This window comes from Eubalaena glacialis, chromosome 14 (genome assembly GCF_028564815.1).
Source record: "Eubalaena glacialis isolate mEubGla1 chromosome 14, mEubGla1.1.hap2.+ XY, whole genome shotgun sequence".
NCBI classification, from domain to species: domain Eukaryota; kingdom Metazoa; phylum Chordata; class Mammalia; order Artiodactyla; family Balaenidae; genus Eubalaena; species Eubalaena glacialis.
The window spans coordinates 30,136,772-30,152,180 of record NC_083729.1 but is presented as its reverse complement, the minus strand read 5'-3'; the positions used below and the strand labels follow the sequence as shown (position 1 = coordinate 30,152,180).

The 15,409-nt window shown below is 43.0% G+C and overlaps 1 protein-coding gene across 1 annotated transcript in view; it reads right to left on the bottom strand.

Moving 5' to 3' along the window:
* VIT (vitrin) overlaps positions 1-15,409 on the bottom strand; it is a 135,135-nt gene that overhangs the window by 56,287 nt on the left and 63,439 nt on the right. Inside the window, 1 exon segment of the mRNA XM_061210879.1 lies at positions 6,508-6,664. Within this exon segment, the coding sequence (XP_061066862.1) occupies positions 6,508-6,664 (157 nt within the window).

The following is a 15,409-nucleotide window of genomic DNA, read 5'->3' as shown; positions in this document are numbered from 1 at the left end:
CTATGTTGAATAAAACTGGTGAGAGTGAACATCCTTGTCTTGTTCCTGATCTTAGAGGGAATGCCTTCAGCTTTTCACCATTGAGAATGATATTAGGTGTGGGTTTGTCATATATGGCCTTTATTATGTTGAGGTAAGTTCCCTCTCTGCCCACTTTCTGGAGAATTTTTATCATAAATGGGTGCTGAATTTTGTCAAAAGCTTTTTATGCATCTATTGAGATGATCATATGGTTTTATTCTTCAGTATGTTAATATGGTGTATCACACTGATTGATTTACAGATATTGAAGAATTCTTGCATCCCTGGGATAAATCCCACTTGATCATGGTGGATGATCCTTTTTTTTTTTTTAATTTTATTTATTTATTTATTTTTATTTATGGCTGTGCTGGGTCTTCGTTTCTGTGTGAGGGCTTTCTCCAGTTGCGGCGAGCGGGGGCCACTCTTCATCGCGGTGCACAGGCCTCTCACTATCGCGGCCTCTCTTGTTGCGGAGCACAGGCTCCAGACGCGCAGGCTCAGTAGTTGTGGCTCACGGGCCTAGTTGCTCTGTGGCATGTGGGATCTTCCCGGACCAGGGCTCGAACCCGTGTCCCCTGCATTGGCAAGCAGATTCTCAACCACTGCGCCACCAGAGAAGCCCCGTGGATGATCCTTTTAATGTATTGTTGGATTTGGTTTGCTAGTATTTTGTTGAGTATTTTTGCATCTATGTTCATCAGAGATGTTCAGCCACCATCTTTATTTAGAGATAGGAAAGCAGGGAGAGTAAGAAAACCTTCACCTTGACCTGCAGCCCAACCCCCTTCCATCACGTGGCCTGGCATCTGACTTCCCATGTTCGATGTCCTTCTCTTTCGTATTACAGGACCTGACCATGCCTCAAATTTCTTTTCTTTGGTTTCTTAATTCCTACTAGTTCTCCCTGAAGTAAAACCTGTTTCCTGACAATTTCCAATTTGGTTTTGTGACATCACAGAACGACTCCAACTATTTCAAAAGCTGGTACATTTTTTTTTTCCATTGATTTTTTTTTTTTTAATTTTTGTTTTTTTTTTAACAGATTGGTCGGCATTTTATTAATTAATTAATTAATTAATTTTTGGCTGTCTTGGGTCTTCGTTTCTGTGCGAGGGCTTTCTCTAGTCGCGGCGAGTGGGGGCCACTCTTCATCGCGGTGCGCAGGCCACTCACCGCCGCGGCCTCTCTTGCTGTGGAGCACCGGCTCCAGACGCGCAGGCTCAGCAGTTGTGGCTCACGGGCCCAGTTGCTCCGCGGCATGTGGGAATCTTCCCAGACCAGGGCTCGAACCCGCGTCCCCCGCATCGGCAGGCAGATTCTCAACCACTGCGCCAACAGGGAAGCCCCCTGATTTTTTTTTTTAATTATTATTTATTTTTATTTATTTTTGGCTGTGTTGGGTCTTCGTGTCTGTGCGAGGGCTTTCTCCAGTTTCGGCAAGCGGGGGCCACTCTTCATCGCGGTGCGCGGGCCTCTCACTATCGTGGCCTCTCTTGTTGCGGAGCACAGGCTCCAGACGCTCAGGCTCAGTAGTTGTGGCTCACGGGCCTAGTCGCTCCGCGGCATGTGGGATCTTCCCAGACCAGGGCTCGAACCCGCGTCCCCTGCATTGGCAGGCAGACTCTCAACCACTGCGCCACCAGGGAAGCCCCAAGCTGGTACATTTTTAAAAGCAAATTATTCCTTTTATTTTGGGCTAGGGAACGAAGGTGTGTAGCTAAATTAAACTCATTTAAAAGAGTCCCCAAAGGCTGGAAATTGTTTCTTTAATTTCTAGGATTTTGAAGGTTTTAGATCCTGATGTGATAGTAACTGACATATCTAACTCTTTGCCTCCATTGAAGCAGGGGCTCCAGTATGTCATTTCCTTGCCCCAGAGCCTAACATGGCTCCCTTGGGTATCTGTAATCTACAGCACAGGGGAGCTAAAAAAGTTCTTAGATTTGTTCCCATCAACACCCTTCCTTCCCTACAGGAATGAGCGTTGCCATTTCCTGCCCTCCCACCTTCATGGTGAGTCAACAACTTTCAACACTCAACTTCCCAACAACTTGGAAAGAAAGTGATAATAATACTTGACATGTAAAGCCCTTAATTGCTTTAGAATCATCCCCACTAATGGATCTCACTGAGTTCTCCTAGCAAACCTACTGGCTGTGGAGCAGAGGGAATGCTGTTATTCCCACTTCACAGAGACAGGCTTAGACAGCTCGAGGGACTCACTCCAGATTTTGTAGCTTCTAAATTGCAAGGTAGGGATTTGAACCCAGGTCTAAATGACCTGGAATCCTGGGTTTGCCCCACTTGGTCACAGTTGCCTCTCAGGGTTCAAAAGCCATGGGCATCTCCCAACACCAAGTCCTCATGCCTCCATCATGTCTTTGCAACCCTGCCTGCCCTTCTCCAGGCAGCTCTCAGTCAGGGCCCCTCACTTCTCCCAGCTGCAGCCAGGCCGGCCTCTTCTCTCCTGACGGCCCACTTGATTCCCACTCCTGTGGCTCTGTTCATGCTGTTCTTTGCTCTGGAGAACCTGTGCCTTCTCTCCAACACCTCCTTCTCCATGACTTTGCTATGCCCCTTCCTAACAATGCCTTCGAATCTTGTCTTTCCATGGAGACTCTGATTTTATTTGGTCTTGTGCTACTTCCTAAAAATTCCTTGAGTTAACTTTGTCTCCTAACTAGATTAGAAATTTTCTTATGGGAAGACAGTGGTTTTGCTTCTGCATTAGAAGGCCTGTCGGTGTGCGGACACCACTCATGCTGGCTTGGGAAAGCCAGTTATTAGGCTTCAGGATTGTGCCGGTTCATTTCACAATGGTAGTTTGAAATCAGCCACAGTGGGAGTATTTATGCCGCAGATGTTGGTAAATCAGCACTCCCCAGCCCTCCATTTAGGAGGGCTGGTTGGTGAACCTTTACCACCACACCACTGTCATAGGCTGAAAATTCAGATTATTTTTAAAAAAATTACCCCGATTATCCCATGGTCCCTAACTGATAAGTGAGGGAAACAGAAATAGCTCTTATCTTTTTACTTCCCCCCTGGAGAAATTATTCTGCCCCTGGATTTATACTCCATTGTATTGAGGAAATGTTCGTGCACTCATTCTTGTTTAAAAGTCAGAAGCGCTGTAGCTGCCACTCAGAGTGGAAAGAGGGGCTGAGCTTCCCTTTGCTCAGGCTGTTTAAAGGGAATGGGGTGGGCCCGGGGGGTTCTCAGGCTGGACGGGGAGGCTGAGATCCCTTGTGACAGTGATATAAGACCCAAAACCCAGACTCTGGGAAAGGCACGGAAACAGAACTCTTGTCTTCTCATGAGATTTTCCTTTTGCAGAAGAGAGTGATGCCTTGTGAATGGACTTCACTGGAGCCCGTGCATGTTCCCACACATTGTCCTAGAGGAGGGCAGATCCTGGGGCAGTCAGTGGTCTATCAACTCCAGGAGGCGACAGAAATCCCAGGGGAGGAATGCCCCGGACGCTTGTTCACCACAGGAGATACCAGAGGAGGGAGAGAGCCTGAAAAGCTGTGGTTGTACTTATGAAGCAGATGGGGGCTCAGAGCCATGGTAGTTTGGAGAATTTATATAAATGAGACCTGATGTGTACCCTCATTGAGGTGGAGGCACTTCATATATAGTCTCTCAAAGAACAAAACCAGTTCCACTCCTTTGCATTCCTCAGACACACTGCATGATGCTGAACATGGCTTTGAGGTTCACCTCCTCCCTGACCCTGGTACCAGGGCACTGGGATAATCTGAGGGTCAGCTTCGTGGCTTGGAGAAAAGGGACTGCCCACAACGAGGCCAGGTTTTGAATGGCTGCCATTCTCAAGGTGGGCGTCTGGTCAGAAATCCATGCTCTGCATGGAGATGGCCTCTTCGTTGTCCCATCTCAGAGAACTCTCCCCTCTCTCCAGGCCTTGGTCCCACTTTAAACACAGAAATTAGTTCAGGATAAGACTGAGGCAAAATATGATGCCTCAAATATGTTCATTATCCCTTTGGTTTCAAAGAATCAAGGGGATCACTCATAATAAGGCATCTGATTGTCATACTTTGTATGAAATTTATATCCTTTAAGCTAAATCTGAATTTCGAAACCAAAGTGTGCTCTCTCCAGTTTCCCAGTTCTGACTGCAGGGGACTCTGGCAGGACAGTGATGGGAGGTCCTTCACACATTTTCCACTCTATTTTCTGTCTTAAATCCTGCCTTCTAAAAACAGACTCCTTCTGTTTATGAAAAACGGAACAGGTATTATCCAAAATTCCTATCTGTTTTCCCTTAAGACCTCTATACATCCTCCTTATGGATAGTGACTCCTTCTTTCCAAACAGTTTCCTACAGTATCAGTCACTGGTCCAGGAAGCCACAAGGCATTCCGTTGCTCCAGCAGTGAATCTTGTTTCTTGAAACAGTCAAACTCTTCTCCTCTGTCCCTCTCCCCTCATCTATATTCTTGCCAGATAGTTCCTATGGTCCAACCCAAATGCTGGGATTGCTGAGTCCTGGTCCTTGTCAATGCCCTTCTTATTTTCTCTCTAGAGGTGTGTCTGTTCATCATAAAAACCTTTCCCAACTCTGACCGCCCCATCACGTCCTCACGTCCTCTCGGTTCTTATGTAAATGTATCCCCTGGGCTCAGGGCTGGAAGTCAGTGGACACAAGTTCTAGTCCTGGATGTGCAACTAACTAGCAACTTAATTAACTTCCCTATGCCTCCCTTCCTCTTCTAACAACTGGGGATGCTAACAGCAGCCTCATAGGGCTGAGATGATGCTAGAAGGAGAGGATCTCAGTGTAAGGGGTTACTGTCATTATGATGACATTTTGGTGAGCTCACATTAACTTGTGTGGCTCTGTACCTCACAGGACCAAGGAAAGGCAAGAGAGAGCCAGCAAATGCCAGACGAAGCAAGTGCCAACCATCTCGGACCACAGTTAGAAAAATACAGGCAGCCTTAAGACGGGCTCGGCCTCTGTAACATATGTCAGTGTCTACACGGACACAGACAGGAGCGTGCTAATGGTGTTGGCGGAGCTGTATTGGCATGCACATGTGTGTGTCAGGGTGTGTGTGAGCACGCACATGTGTGTTCTAGCACATGTGGGAGGCATGCATATGCGTACAAGTGATTGTGTGGAGGCATGCACATGTTCATGTGTAGATCTGCATATCGACTTGGTGCACAAAATTGATTTCAGAGTGAAAACAAAATATTTTTACTCCACAGTTTGGAGTTAAGGAACAGCATTTGGTGTTTTGTTCTTTAACGTTCCTCTATATATCCTTAGTAGAGCTTTTGTATTCCCACTCCCATTGAAAAATCAGGTAGCTGTTCATCTCTTTGGCTGATGGGGAAAAGAGTATGGCTGACAAAGTCTATTAGTAAGTCTTAAATCTTATTTTAGGCATAGATTTTTTTTTTTTTACTTCTTCCCAAAATTTCAGAGAGGCTACTGACTAGACACCTTGAAAAGGAATGAATTTTATGTCTCCCCTCTCTCTGGCGGAGATACAACTGAACAATCAAGTGACTGGCATGCAAGTAAAGAAAAGGAAAAAGATACCGGAAGCCTGAATAATTGAGAAACTTCATCAGTATCCAGCAGCCAACCACTGACTTTGAGCCACATCTCAAAATAGTGCTGGCTGGTGAATAGAAGTGGGGGGGCTGGACTTGGGTTCCAATCCCCACTCGGATACTTTTTAATGGTGTGGCTTTAGAAAGGCTATTCAACCTCTCTTCACCTTTAAGAGGTCGACAACAACGGTGGTAGATACTGCACAGGGGAATGGTGAGGGCCAAATTAGATAACACAGGTGGAGTGCTTGACACAAACCCATTATCAAAGATATTAAGCAAACATGCATTTCCCTGGGTTTTGGCTCCAAGCCTAAGCAAAAGAGGTGTGAGGCTTCTGTGAAGGTCGCTATTGCCTTTCCTCATTTAGGCAGTGACGTGGTCCAAAGCATGTCATGCCTCCTGTCCTCCTTCCCGGATCCCCCCATCAATGGCTGACCAGGCAGGACCCCCTGTCACCCTCCTTCTCACTTTTCCTGTTCCTATTTGTCTCCAGGTCATCAACTGGAGCTGTGACATTTCTTCTCTAAACTTCTGGGCCTTCCTTAGTCATGTCCCTATTATCTCCTTGCTCAGCGCATACAGGTAAAAATAAAAATGCTTTACATCATCAAGAACTTTGGTTTCCTCATTATGAACACAAAAGAGTAGGATTCTCCCTCCCACCCCCACCCATTAAGGTGTAAAGAGAAGTCAGTCCTTCTTTCCAGAGAGATCTGAAAGGAGATCCAGGACCATGCACAGATTCTGGGTCATCCCGTGGGATAGGGCTGCCAGATAAAATACAGGATGCTCCATTAAGTTTGTTCTTGCTTGCTAATCAGGCAACCCTGCACCGGGGGCTCCCTGCCCACACCCTGATTGCTCGTGCTTAAGAAGCTCAGCGCTACCCACCTGTGAACCGCAGCGCCACACACGCTGGAGTAGGATGCATAGACGTCAGTGCCATAAACGTGGTACCTGGGGTCTTGGCATCCTGCTGGACATTTCACAATGAACTCGGGATTGATTATCTTTCCAGCTCTCACATCACAGTTGATCTGAGGCACAGCTGGGAATGCAAAATGAGGTCAAGATTACACCTTGTGGTATCAGCTTATATATGGGGTGACTGTTAGGTCATAACTATTCATTTACTTAATCTCTAAAAGCCAGAGCCTGGGCTGACCCTGGATCCCCTCCGTATAACGAAAGCAAAGAGGTAATTAGGACACTCCTCAGACCAAAAGAGCAATCACCATCCACTGCACTTAACCTGCTGAGAGCAAGAACAAGAGGCTCATTCCTGTGCTTATTCGAAAAATTAATTAATTGAAGAAGAGAACGCTGGGAAAAGACCTGCCTCCAGTGGTCAGAAATGTCAGCCTGAGTCCGCGATTAGAGAATACTGGTTTTTCAGATGCTCTGGAGCTAGCCCAGGAAAAGAGGAAACTCTCAGAAAACCTCGCAGGAGGAAGAAAGGTATTCGGAAAGGGCAAGCGAGAGAGCATGGGCCTTGCGTCGGGACCAGCCGGGACAAGGTGGGCTGCTGCAGCAGAGGCCCCGGGCTGGAGCCTGCGGAGAGCATGGGGATGGGCAGGGCTGCGCCAGGTGAAGGAGGCTTGAGTGCTTGTGTTCTGTGCGGGAGGTGGGACTCGATGGAAGGTGTTTGGACAGGGGAGATAGATAATGAAAGTGATCTTTTGTCTCGGTCCTAGAGGCTGGGTGCTAGCTCCAGGGTCAAGATGGGAGTAATCTTTCCTCATCTGCCTCCACACTCGGTGGAAAGCTGGGGACTGCCCTGCTAGGCATCCAGGGGAAGCTCATTCATTCTGTCCTCCCTCCTCTCCGGCTTGGTGATGCCATTGACAGGCTAGCAGTATTCACTAGGCAAGGCTGCTGGAGCCTGAAGCTTGCTTAGGGATGAGACAGTGTAGATGCTCTAGTGGCAGTACCTAAAAGGGGGTGTGGCTGCATCTTCCCTGAAAAAAATTTCCCTCAAAAACTCCTGAATGAAAAGGTCTCCTAGAGGATCCTATATTGATGTCCGGGAGCTAGGAATAGATCCTCTAGAAGGGACTCTGAAACATAAGCACTATTCAAAGTGTAAGCAGGCTCAGGAGGGATCTGGAAACCACCAGATGGGAGGGCTGCCTGGCAGAGATGGGGTGATTGGCCATAAGAAGGCGAGCATTTGGAGGCAAATATAGCTGTCTTCACACGTAGGACTGTCGTGTGCTATGACATCAGAGGACTGAGCTAGAACTAAGGGGGAGATTTTCTATGGAGGCATTTTTTGCCAAAAAGAACTTTCTAGTAAATGAAGTTGCCCTTGAAGGAAGGGGCTGGAAGTATGCAAGCAGGGACTGAACAGTTGAAGAGGGGATGTCTCCACTGGGTGGGAGGTAGAAAGAAAGCCCCGCCCAGTGGTAAGAGTCTGTGATTACAAACATGGATTCAGGATCTCTGCCAGGCCACCCATCCTCTAACTGGGTTACTGAGATGGTCTCAGAGTTGTTAATAGCTTCCAGCTGTATCCAAAATGCACTTTTTTTTTTTTTTAACCCTTATGTATCTGAATGGAGCAGAGTTGCATTTCATTTAGACTGGAGAGAGAACTAAAGTTAGAACTCCTGCTCTTTTCCTAACACCCCTCCCAGGCAATCTTGGCCACGCAGGGCTGGGCCAGCATGGAAGTCTTTCTCCTGGGAGCCCGGGGGCTGAGTGTGATCACAGGCTAAAACAATTTGTGGTCCACATTAAGGAGGGAAGCACTGCGCTTAAAATGGTTTTGTGGTTTCGTTCTTCCCACCACAGGCTGCTTCCTCTCCAAAGTTATTTTCTTTTTATCTTTCATTCTTTTAAACCCTGATACTCAAGGCTGCATTGACTATTTTGAGTCTTGGATTATTGTTCTAAAATGCCAATTTTGGGACTGAAGATGCCTGTGTAGTCTCTCCTTAAATTAGTTAATTTTTGGATCACTGGGTGTAACTAAATGCTTTCAGCTCTCCTCCCTTCCACAGATCACTGCCCCACTCCCGAATGCATCTCCTCCCTTAGATGTAAAGAAAATGGAAGCATTCCTTCTCGGCTCTTAGTTACATGAAATAGGAAGTGACGAGCTCTGTGACCTGGGATTCAATTTGGATGTGACTTTGTCACCCTGAGGGTTTGGATCTCCTGGTAGGCCAACCCAACTCTTCTGGAGTTGTAAACTAGCTCTATCTAGAAGCTTATTGCATGAGTGTCATACAATGATCAAACCTATTGCAAGAAAGGTGCAGATGCGGTAGAATTTTCCATGAAATAGTTGGTTTAAAAAGACAAGGGGAAAAGTGTCACATGGGAATATTTTGCCTCCGGCTAATCAATTCCCACCCCTCCCCACCCCGCCCCTTCCTGTAGGGGGAATTTGTTTTTTGTTTTTCTTTTTGCTTTGTCTTGTTTTTACAAAGGCCTGGGCAAGCCCTTAAATAAGATCTGCTGCTTTATCTGCACCCAGCTGGATTAGAAAACTTGGTGAATTAGCTCATCCCACGGGGTGGGGGGCTGTAAAATGATATCAAGCACATATGCTCATGCACTTTGGAAGAACAGGGTACAATGACAAAGTTGGCTAAAGGTCAAATATTTGTTCAATTTGTACAGAAAATTCAGCTGGAGAGAGTGAGCTAATTACAATTTCAGAGTAATTGCCAAAATCATTGGAAAGTGTAATGTCTAAATCCAGCTGGCAAGAAGCAGCATCTGCATCTTTTTTGGCTGCTCTTCTTTGAGTATATGGAAACCACGATTTATTCTTTTACAGTATTTTCTCAGTTATTTGTGAAGTAGTCTGTTTTCTTATAACCTTCCAGGAATCTTCCATCCATCCACTTAAAGCCGAAATGAAATGATTTATCTTTGCATTTACTCTGAATACATTTGAACTATTCCATCTTACAGCTTAGGTCTTCCTTTTCTCTCTCTTTCTCTTCTGTCGTATAGGTTCATTTTCTTTCTCTATTTTTTTTTTTTAACATCTTTATTGGAGTATAATTGCTCCACAATGGTGTGTTAGTTTCTGCTTTATAACAAATGAATCAGCTATACCTATACATGTATCCCCGTATCTCCTCCCTCTTGCATCTCCCTCCCACCCTCCCTATCCCACCCCTCTAGGTGGTCACAGAGCACCGAGCTGATCTCCCTGTGCTTATGCGGCTGCTTCCCACTGGCCATCTATTTTACATTTGGTAGTGTATATATGTCCTTGCCACTCTCTTACTTCGTCCCAGCTTACCCTTCCCCCTCCCCGTGTCCACAAGTCCACTCTCTACGTCTGTGTCTTTATTCCTGTCCTGCCCTTAGTTTCTTCAGAACCATTTTTTTTTTAGATGCTATATATATGTGTTAGCATACAGTATTTGTTTTTCTCTTTCTCACTTACTCTGTATGACAGACTCTAGGTCCATCCACCTCACTACAAATAACTCAATTTCATTTCTTTTTATGGCTGAGTAATATTCCATTGTATATATGTGCCACATCTTCTTTATCCATTCACCTGTCGATGGACACTTAGGTTGATTCCATGTCCTGGCTATTGTAAATAGAGCTGCAATGAACATTGTGGTACATGACACTTTTTGAGTTATGGTTTTCTCAGGGTATATGCCCAGTAGTGGGATTGCTGGGTAGTATGCTAGTTCTATTTTCAGTTTTTTAAGGAACCTGCATACTGTTCTCCATAGCGGCTGTATCAATTTACATTCCCACCAACAGTGTAAGAGGGTTTCCTTTTCTCCACACCCTCTCCAGCATTTATTGTTTGTAGACTTCTTGATGATGACCATTCTGACCAGTATAAGGTGATACCTCATTGTAGTTTTGATTTGCATTTCTCTAATGATTAGTGATGTTGAGCATCCTTTCATGTGTTTGTTGGAAATCTGTATATCTTCTTTGGAGAAATGTCTATTTAGGTCTTCCGCCCATTTTTGGATTGGGTTGTTTGGTTTTTTGATATTGAGCTGCATGAGCTCCTTGTATATTTTGGAGATTAATCCTTTGTCAGTTGCTTCGTTTGTAAATATTTTCTCCTATTCTGAGGGTTGTCTTTTGGTCTTGTTTATGGTTTCCTTTGCTGTGCAAAAGCTTTGAAGTTTCATTAGGTCCCATTTGTTTATTTGTGTTTTTATTTCCATTTCTCTAGGAGGTGGGTCAAAAAGGATCTTGCTGTGATTTATGTCATAGAGTGTTCTGCCTATGTTTTCCTCTAAGAGTTTGATAGTGTCTGGCCTTACATTTAGGTCTTTAATCCATTTTGAGTTTATTTTTATGTATGGTGGTAAGGAGTGTTCTAATTTCATTCTTTTACATGTAGCTGTCCAGTTTGCCCAGCACCACTTATTGAAGAGGCTGTCTTTTCTCCATTGTATATTCTTGCCTCCTTTATCAAAGGTAAGTTGACTATATGTGCGTGGGTTTATCTCTGGGCTTTCTATCCTGTTCCATTGATCTATATTTCTGTTTTTGTGCCAGTACCATACTGTCTTGATTACTGTAGCTTTGTAGTAGAGTCTGAAGTCTGGGAGCCTGATTCCTCCAGCTCCGTGTTTCTTTCTCAAGATTGCTTTGGCTATTTGGGGTCTTTTGTGTTTCCATACAAATTGTGAAACTTTTTGTTCTAGTTCTGTGAAAAATGCCATTGGTAGTTTGATAGAGATTACACTGAATCTGTAGATTGCTTTGGGTAGTATAGTCATTTTCACAATGTTGATTCTTCCAATCCAAGAACATGGTCTATCTCTCCATCTGTTTGTATCATCTTTAGTTTCTTTCATCAGTGTCTTATAGTTTTCTGCATACAGGTCTTTTGTCTCCTTAGGTTGGTTTTTTCCTAGGTAGCTTATTCTTTTTGTTGCAATGGTAAATGCGAGTGTTTCCTTAATTTCTCTTTCAGATTTTTCATCATTAGTGTATAGGAATGCAAGAGATTTCTGTGCATTAATTTTGTATCCTGCTACTTTACCAAATTCATTGATTAGCTCTAGTAGTTTTCTGGTAGCATCTTTAGGATTTTCTATGTATAGTATCATGTCATCTGCAAACAGTGACAGCTTTACTTCTTCTTTTCTGATTTGGATTCCTTTTATCTCTTTTTCTTCTCTGATTGCTGGGGCTAAAACTTCCAAAACTATGTTGAATAATAGTGGTGAGAGTGGACAACCTTGTCTTGTTCCTGATCTTGGAGGAAATGGTTTCAGTTTTTCACCATTGAGAACGATGTTGGCTGTGGGTTTGTCATATATGACCTTTATTATATTGAGGTAGGTTCCCTCTATGCCTACTTTCTGGAGGGTTTTTATCATAAATGGGTGTTGAATTTTGTCAAAAGCTTTTTCTGCATCTATTGAGATGATCATATGGTTTTTCTCCTTCTGTTTGTTAATATGGTTTATCATATTGATTGATTTGTGTATATTGAAGAATCCTTGCATTCCTGAGATAAACCCCACTTGATCATGGTGTATCCCTTTAATGTGCTATTGGATTCTGTTTGATAATCTTTTGTTGAGGATTTTTGCATCTATGTTCATCAGTGATATGGGTCTGTAGTTTTCTTTTTTTTGTGACATCTTTGTCTGGTTTTGGTATCAGGGTGATCGTGGCCTCGTAGAATGAGTTTGGGAGTATTCCTCCCTTTGTTATATTTTGGAAGAGTTTGAGAAGGATAGGTGTTAGCTCCTCTCTAAATGTTTGATAGTATTCGCCTATGAAGCCATCTGGTCCTGGACTTTTGTTTGTTGCAAGATTTTTAATCACAGTCTCAATTTCAGTGCTTGTGATTGGTCTGTTTATATTTTCTATTTCTTCCTGGTTCAGTCTCAGAAGGTTGTGCTTTTCTAAGAATTTGTCCATTTCTTCCAGGTTGTCCTTTTTATTGGCATAAAGATGCTTGTAGAAATCTCTCATGAGCCTTTGTATTTCTTCAGTGACAGTTGTTACTTCTCCTTTTTCATTTCTAATTCTATTGATTTGAGTCGTCTCCCTTTTTTTCTTGATGAGTCTGGCTAATGGTTTATCAATTTTGTTTATCTTCTCAAAGAACCAGCTTTTAGTTTTATTGATCTTTGCTATTGTTTCCTTCATTTCTTTTTCATTTATTTCTGATCTGATCTTTATGATTGCTTTCCTTCTGCTAACTTTGGGGTTTTTTTGTTCTTCTTTCTCTAATAGCTTTAGGTGTAAGGTTAGGTTGTTTATTTGAGGTGTTTCTTGTTTCTTGAGGTAGGATTGTATTGCTATAAACTTCCCTCTTAGAACTGCTTTTGCTGCATCCAATAGGTTTTGGGTCATTGTGTATTCATTGTCATTTGTTTCTAGGTATTTTTAAATTTCCTCTTTGATTTCTTCAGTGATCTCTTGGTTATTTAGTAATGTATTGTTTAGACTCCATCTGTTTGTATTTTCTACAGATTTTTTCCTGTAATTGCTATCTAGTCTCATAGCATTGTGTTTGGAAAAGATACTTGATACGATTTCAATGTTCTTAAATTTTCCAAGGCTTGATTTGTGACCCAAGATATGATCTATCCTGGAGAATGTTCCATGAGCACTTGAGAAGAAAGTGTATTCTGTAGTTTTGGATGGAATGTCTTATAAATATCAATTAAGTCTATCTTGTTTAATGTATCATTTAAAGCTTGTGTTTCCTTATTTATTTTTGTTTTGGATGATCTGTCCATTGGTGAAAGTGGGGTGTTAAAGTCCCCTACTATTATTGTGTTACTGTCGATTTCCCCTTTTATGGCTGTTAGCATTTGCCTTTTGTATTGAGGTGCTCCTATGTTGGGTGCATAAAGATTTACAATTGTTATATCTTCTTCTTGGATTGATCCCTTGATCATTATGTAGCGTCCTTCTTTGTCTCTTGTAATAGTCTTTAAAGTCTGTTTTGTCTGATATGAGAATTGCCACTACAGCTTCCTTTTGATTTCCATTTGCATGGAATATCTTTTTCCATCCCCTCACTTTCAGTCTGTATGTGTCCCTAGGTCTGAAGTGGGTCTCTTGTAGACAGCATATATATGGGTCTTGTTTTTGTATCCATTCAGCCAGTCTATGTCTTTTGGTTGGATCATTTAATCCATTTACATTTAAGGTAGTTATCGATATGTATGTTCCTATTACCATTTTCTCAATTGTTTCGTGTTTGTTATTGTAGGTCTTTTCCTTCTCTTGTGTTTCCTGCCTAGAGAAGTTCCTATAGCATTTGTTGTAAAGCTGGTTTGGTGGTGCTGAATTCTCTTAGCTTTTGCTTATCTGTAAAGGTTTTAATTTCTCTGTCAGATCTGAATGAGATCCTTGCTGGGTAGAGTAATCTTGGTTGTAGGTTTTTCCCTTTCATCACTTTAAATATGTCCTGCCACTCCCTTCTGGCTTGCAGAAAGATCAGCTGTTAACTGTATGGGGATTCCCTTGTATGTTATTTGTTGCTTTTCCCTTGCTGCTTTTAATATTTTTTCTTTGTATTTAATTTTTGATAGTTTGATTAATATGTGTCTTGGCGTGTTTCTCCTTGGATTTATCCTGCATGGGACTCTCTGTGCTTCCTGAACTTGATTGACTATTTCCTTTCTCATATTAGGGAAGTTTTCAACTCTAATCTCTTCAAATATTTTCTCAGTCCCTTTCTTTTTCTCTTCTTCTTCTGAGACCCCTATAATTTGCATGTTGGTGCATTTAATGTTGTCCCAGAGGTCTCTGAGACTGTCCTCCATTCTTTTCATTCTTTTTTTAAAATTCTGCTCTGCAGTAGTTATTTCCACTATTTTATCTTCCAGGTCACTTATCCGTTCTTTGCCTCAGTTATTCTGCTATTGATTCCTTCTACAGAATTTTTCATTTCATTTATTGTCTTGTTCATCATTGTTTGTTTGCTCTTTAGTTCTTCTAGGTCCTTGTTAAATGTTTCTTGTATTTTCTCCATTCTATTTCCAAGATTTTGGATCACGTTTACTATCATTACTCTGAATTCTTTTTCAGTTAGACTGCCTATTTCCTCTTCATTTGTTTGGTCTGGTGGGTTTTTACCTTGCTCCTTCATCTGCTGTGTGTTTCTGTGTCTTCTCATTTTGCTTAACTTACTGTGTTTGGGGTCTCCTTTTTGCAGGCTGCAGGTTCGTAGTTCCCGTTGTTTTTGGTGTCTGCCCCCAGTGGGTAAGGTTGGTTCAGTGAGTTGTGTAGGCTTCCTGGTGGAGAGGACTGGTGCCTGTGTTCTGGTGCATGAGGCTGGATCTTGTCTTTCTGGTGGGCAGGGCTGCGTCTGGTGGTGTGTTTTGGGGTGTCTGTGACCTTATTATGATTTTAGCCAGCCACTCTGCTACTGGGTGGAGTTGTGTTCCTGTCTTGCTAGTTGTTTGGCATAGGGTGTCCAGCACTGTAGCTTGCTGGTTGTTGAGTGGAGCTGGGTCTTAGCGTTGAGATGGAGATCTCTGGGAAAGCTTTCGCTGTTTGATATTATGTGAAGCCAGGAGGTCTCTGGTGGACCAGTGTCCTGAACTCAGCTCTCCCACCTCAGAGGCACCAGCCTGATACCCAGCCAGAGCACCAAGACCCTGTCAGCCACATGGCTCAGAAGAAAAGGGAGAAAGAAAGAAAGAAAGAAAGAAAGAAGGAAGGAAGGAAGAAAAGATAAAATAAAGTTACTAAAATAAAAAATTATTAAAAATTAAAAAGTAATAAAAAACAAACAAACAAAAAATGGACAGACAGAACTCTACGACAAATGGTAAAAGCAAAGCTATACAGACAAAATCACACAAAGAAG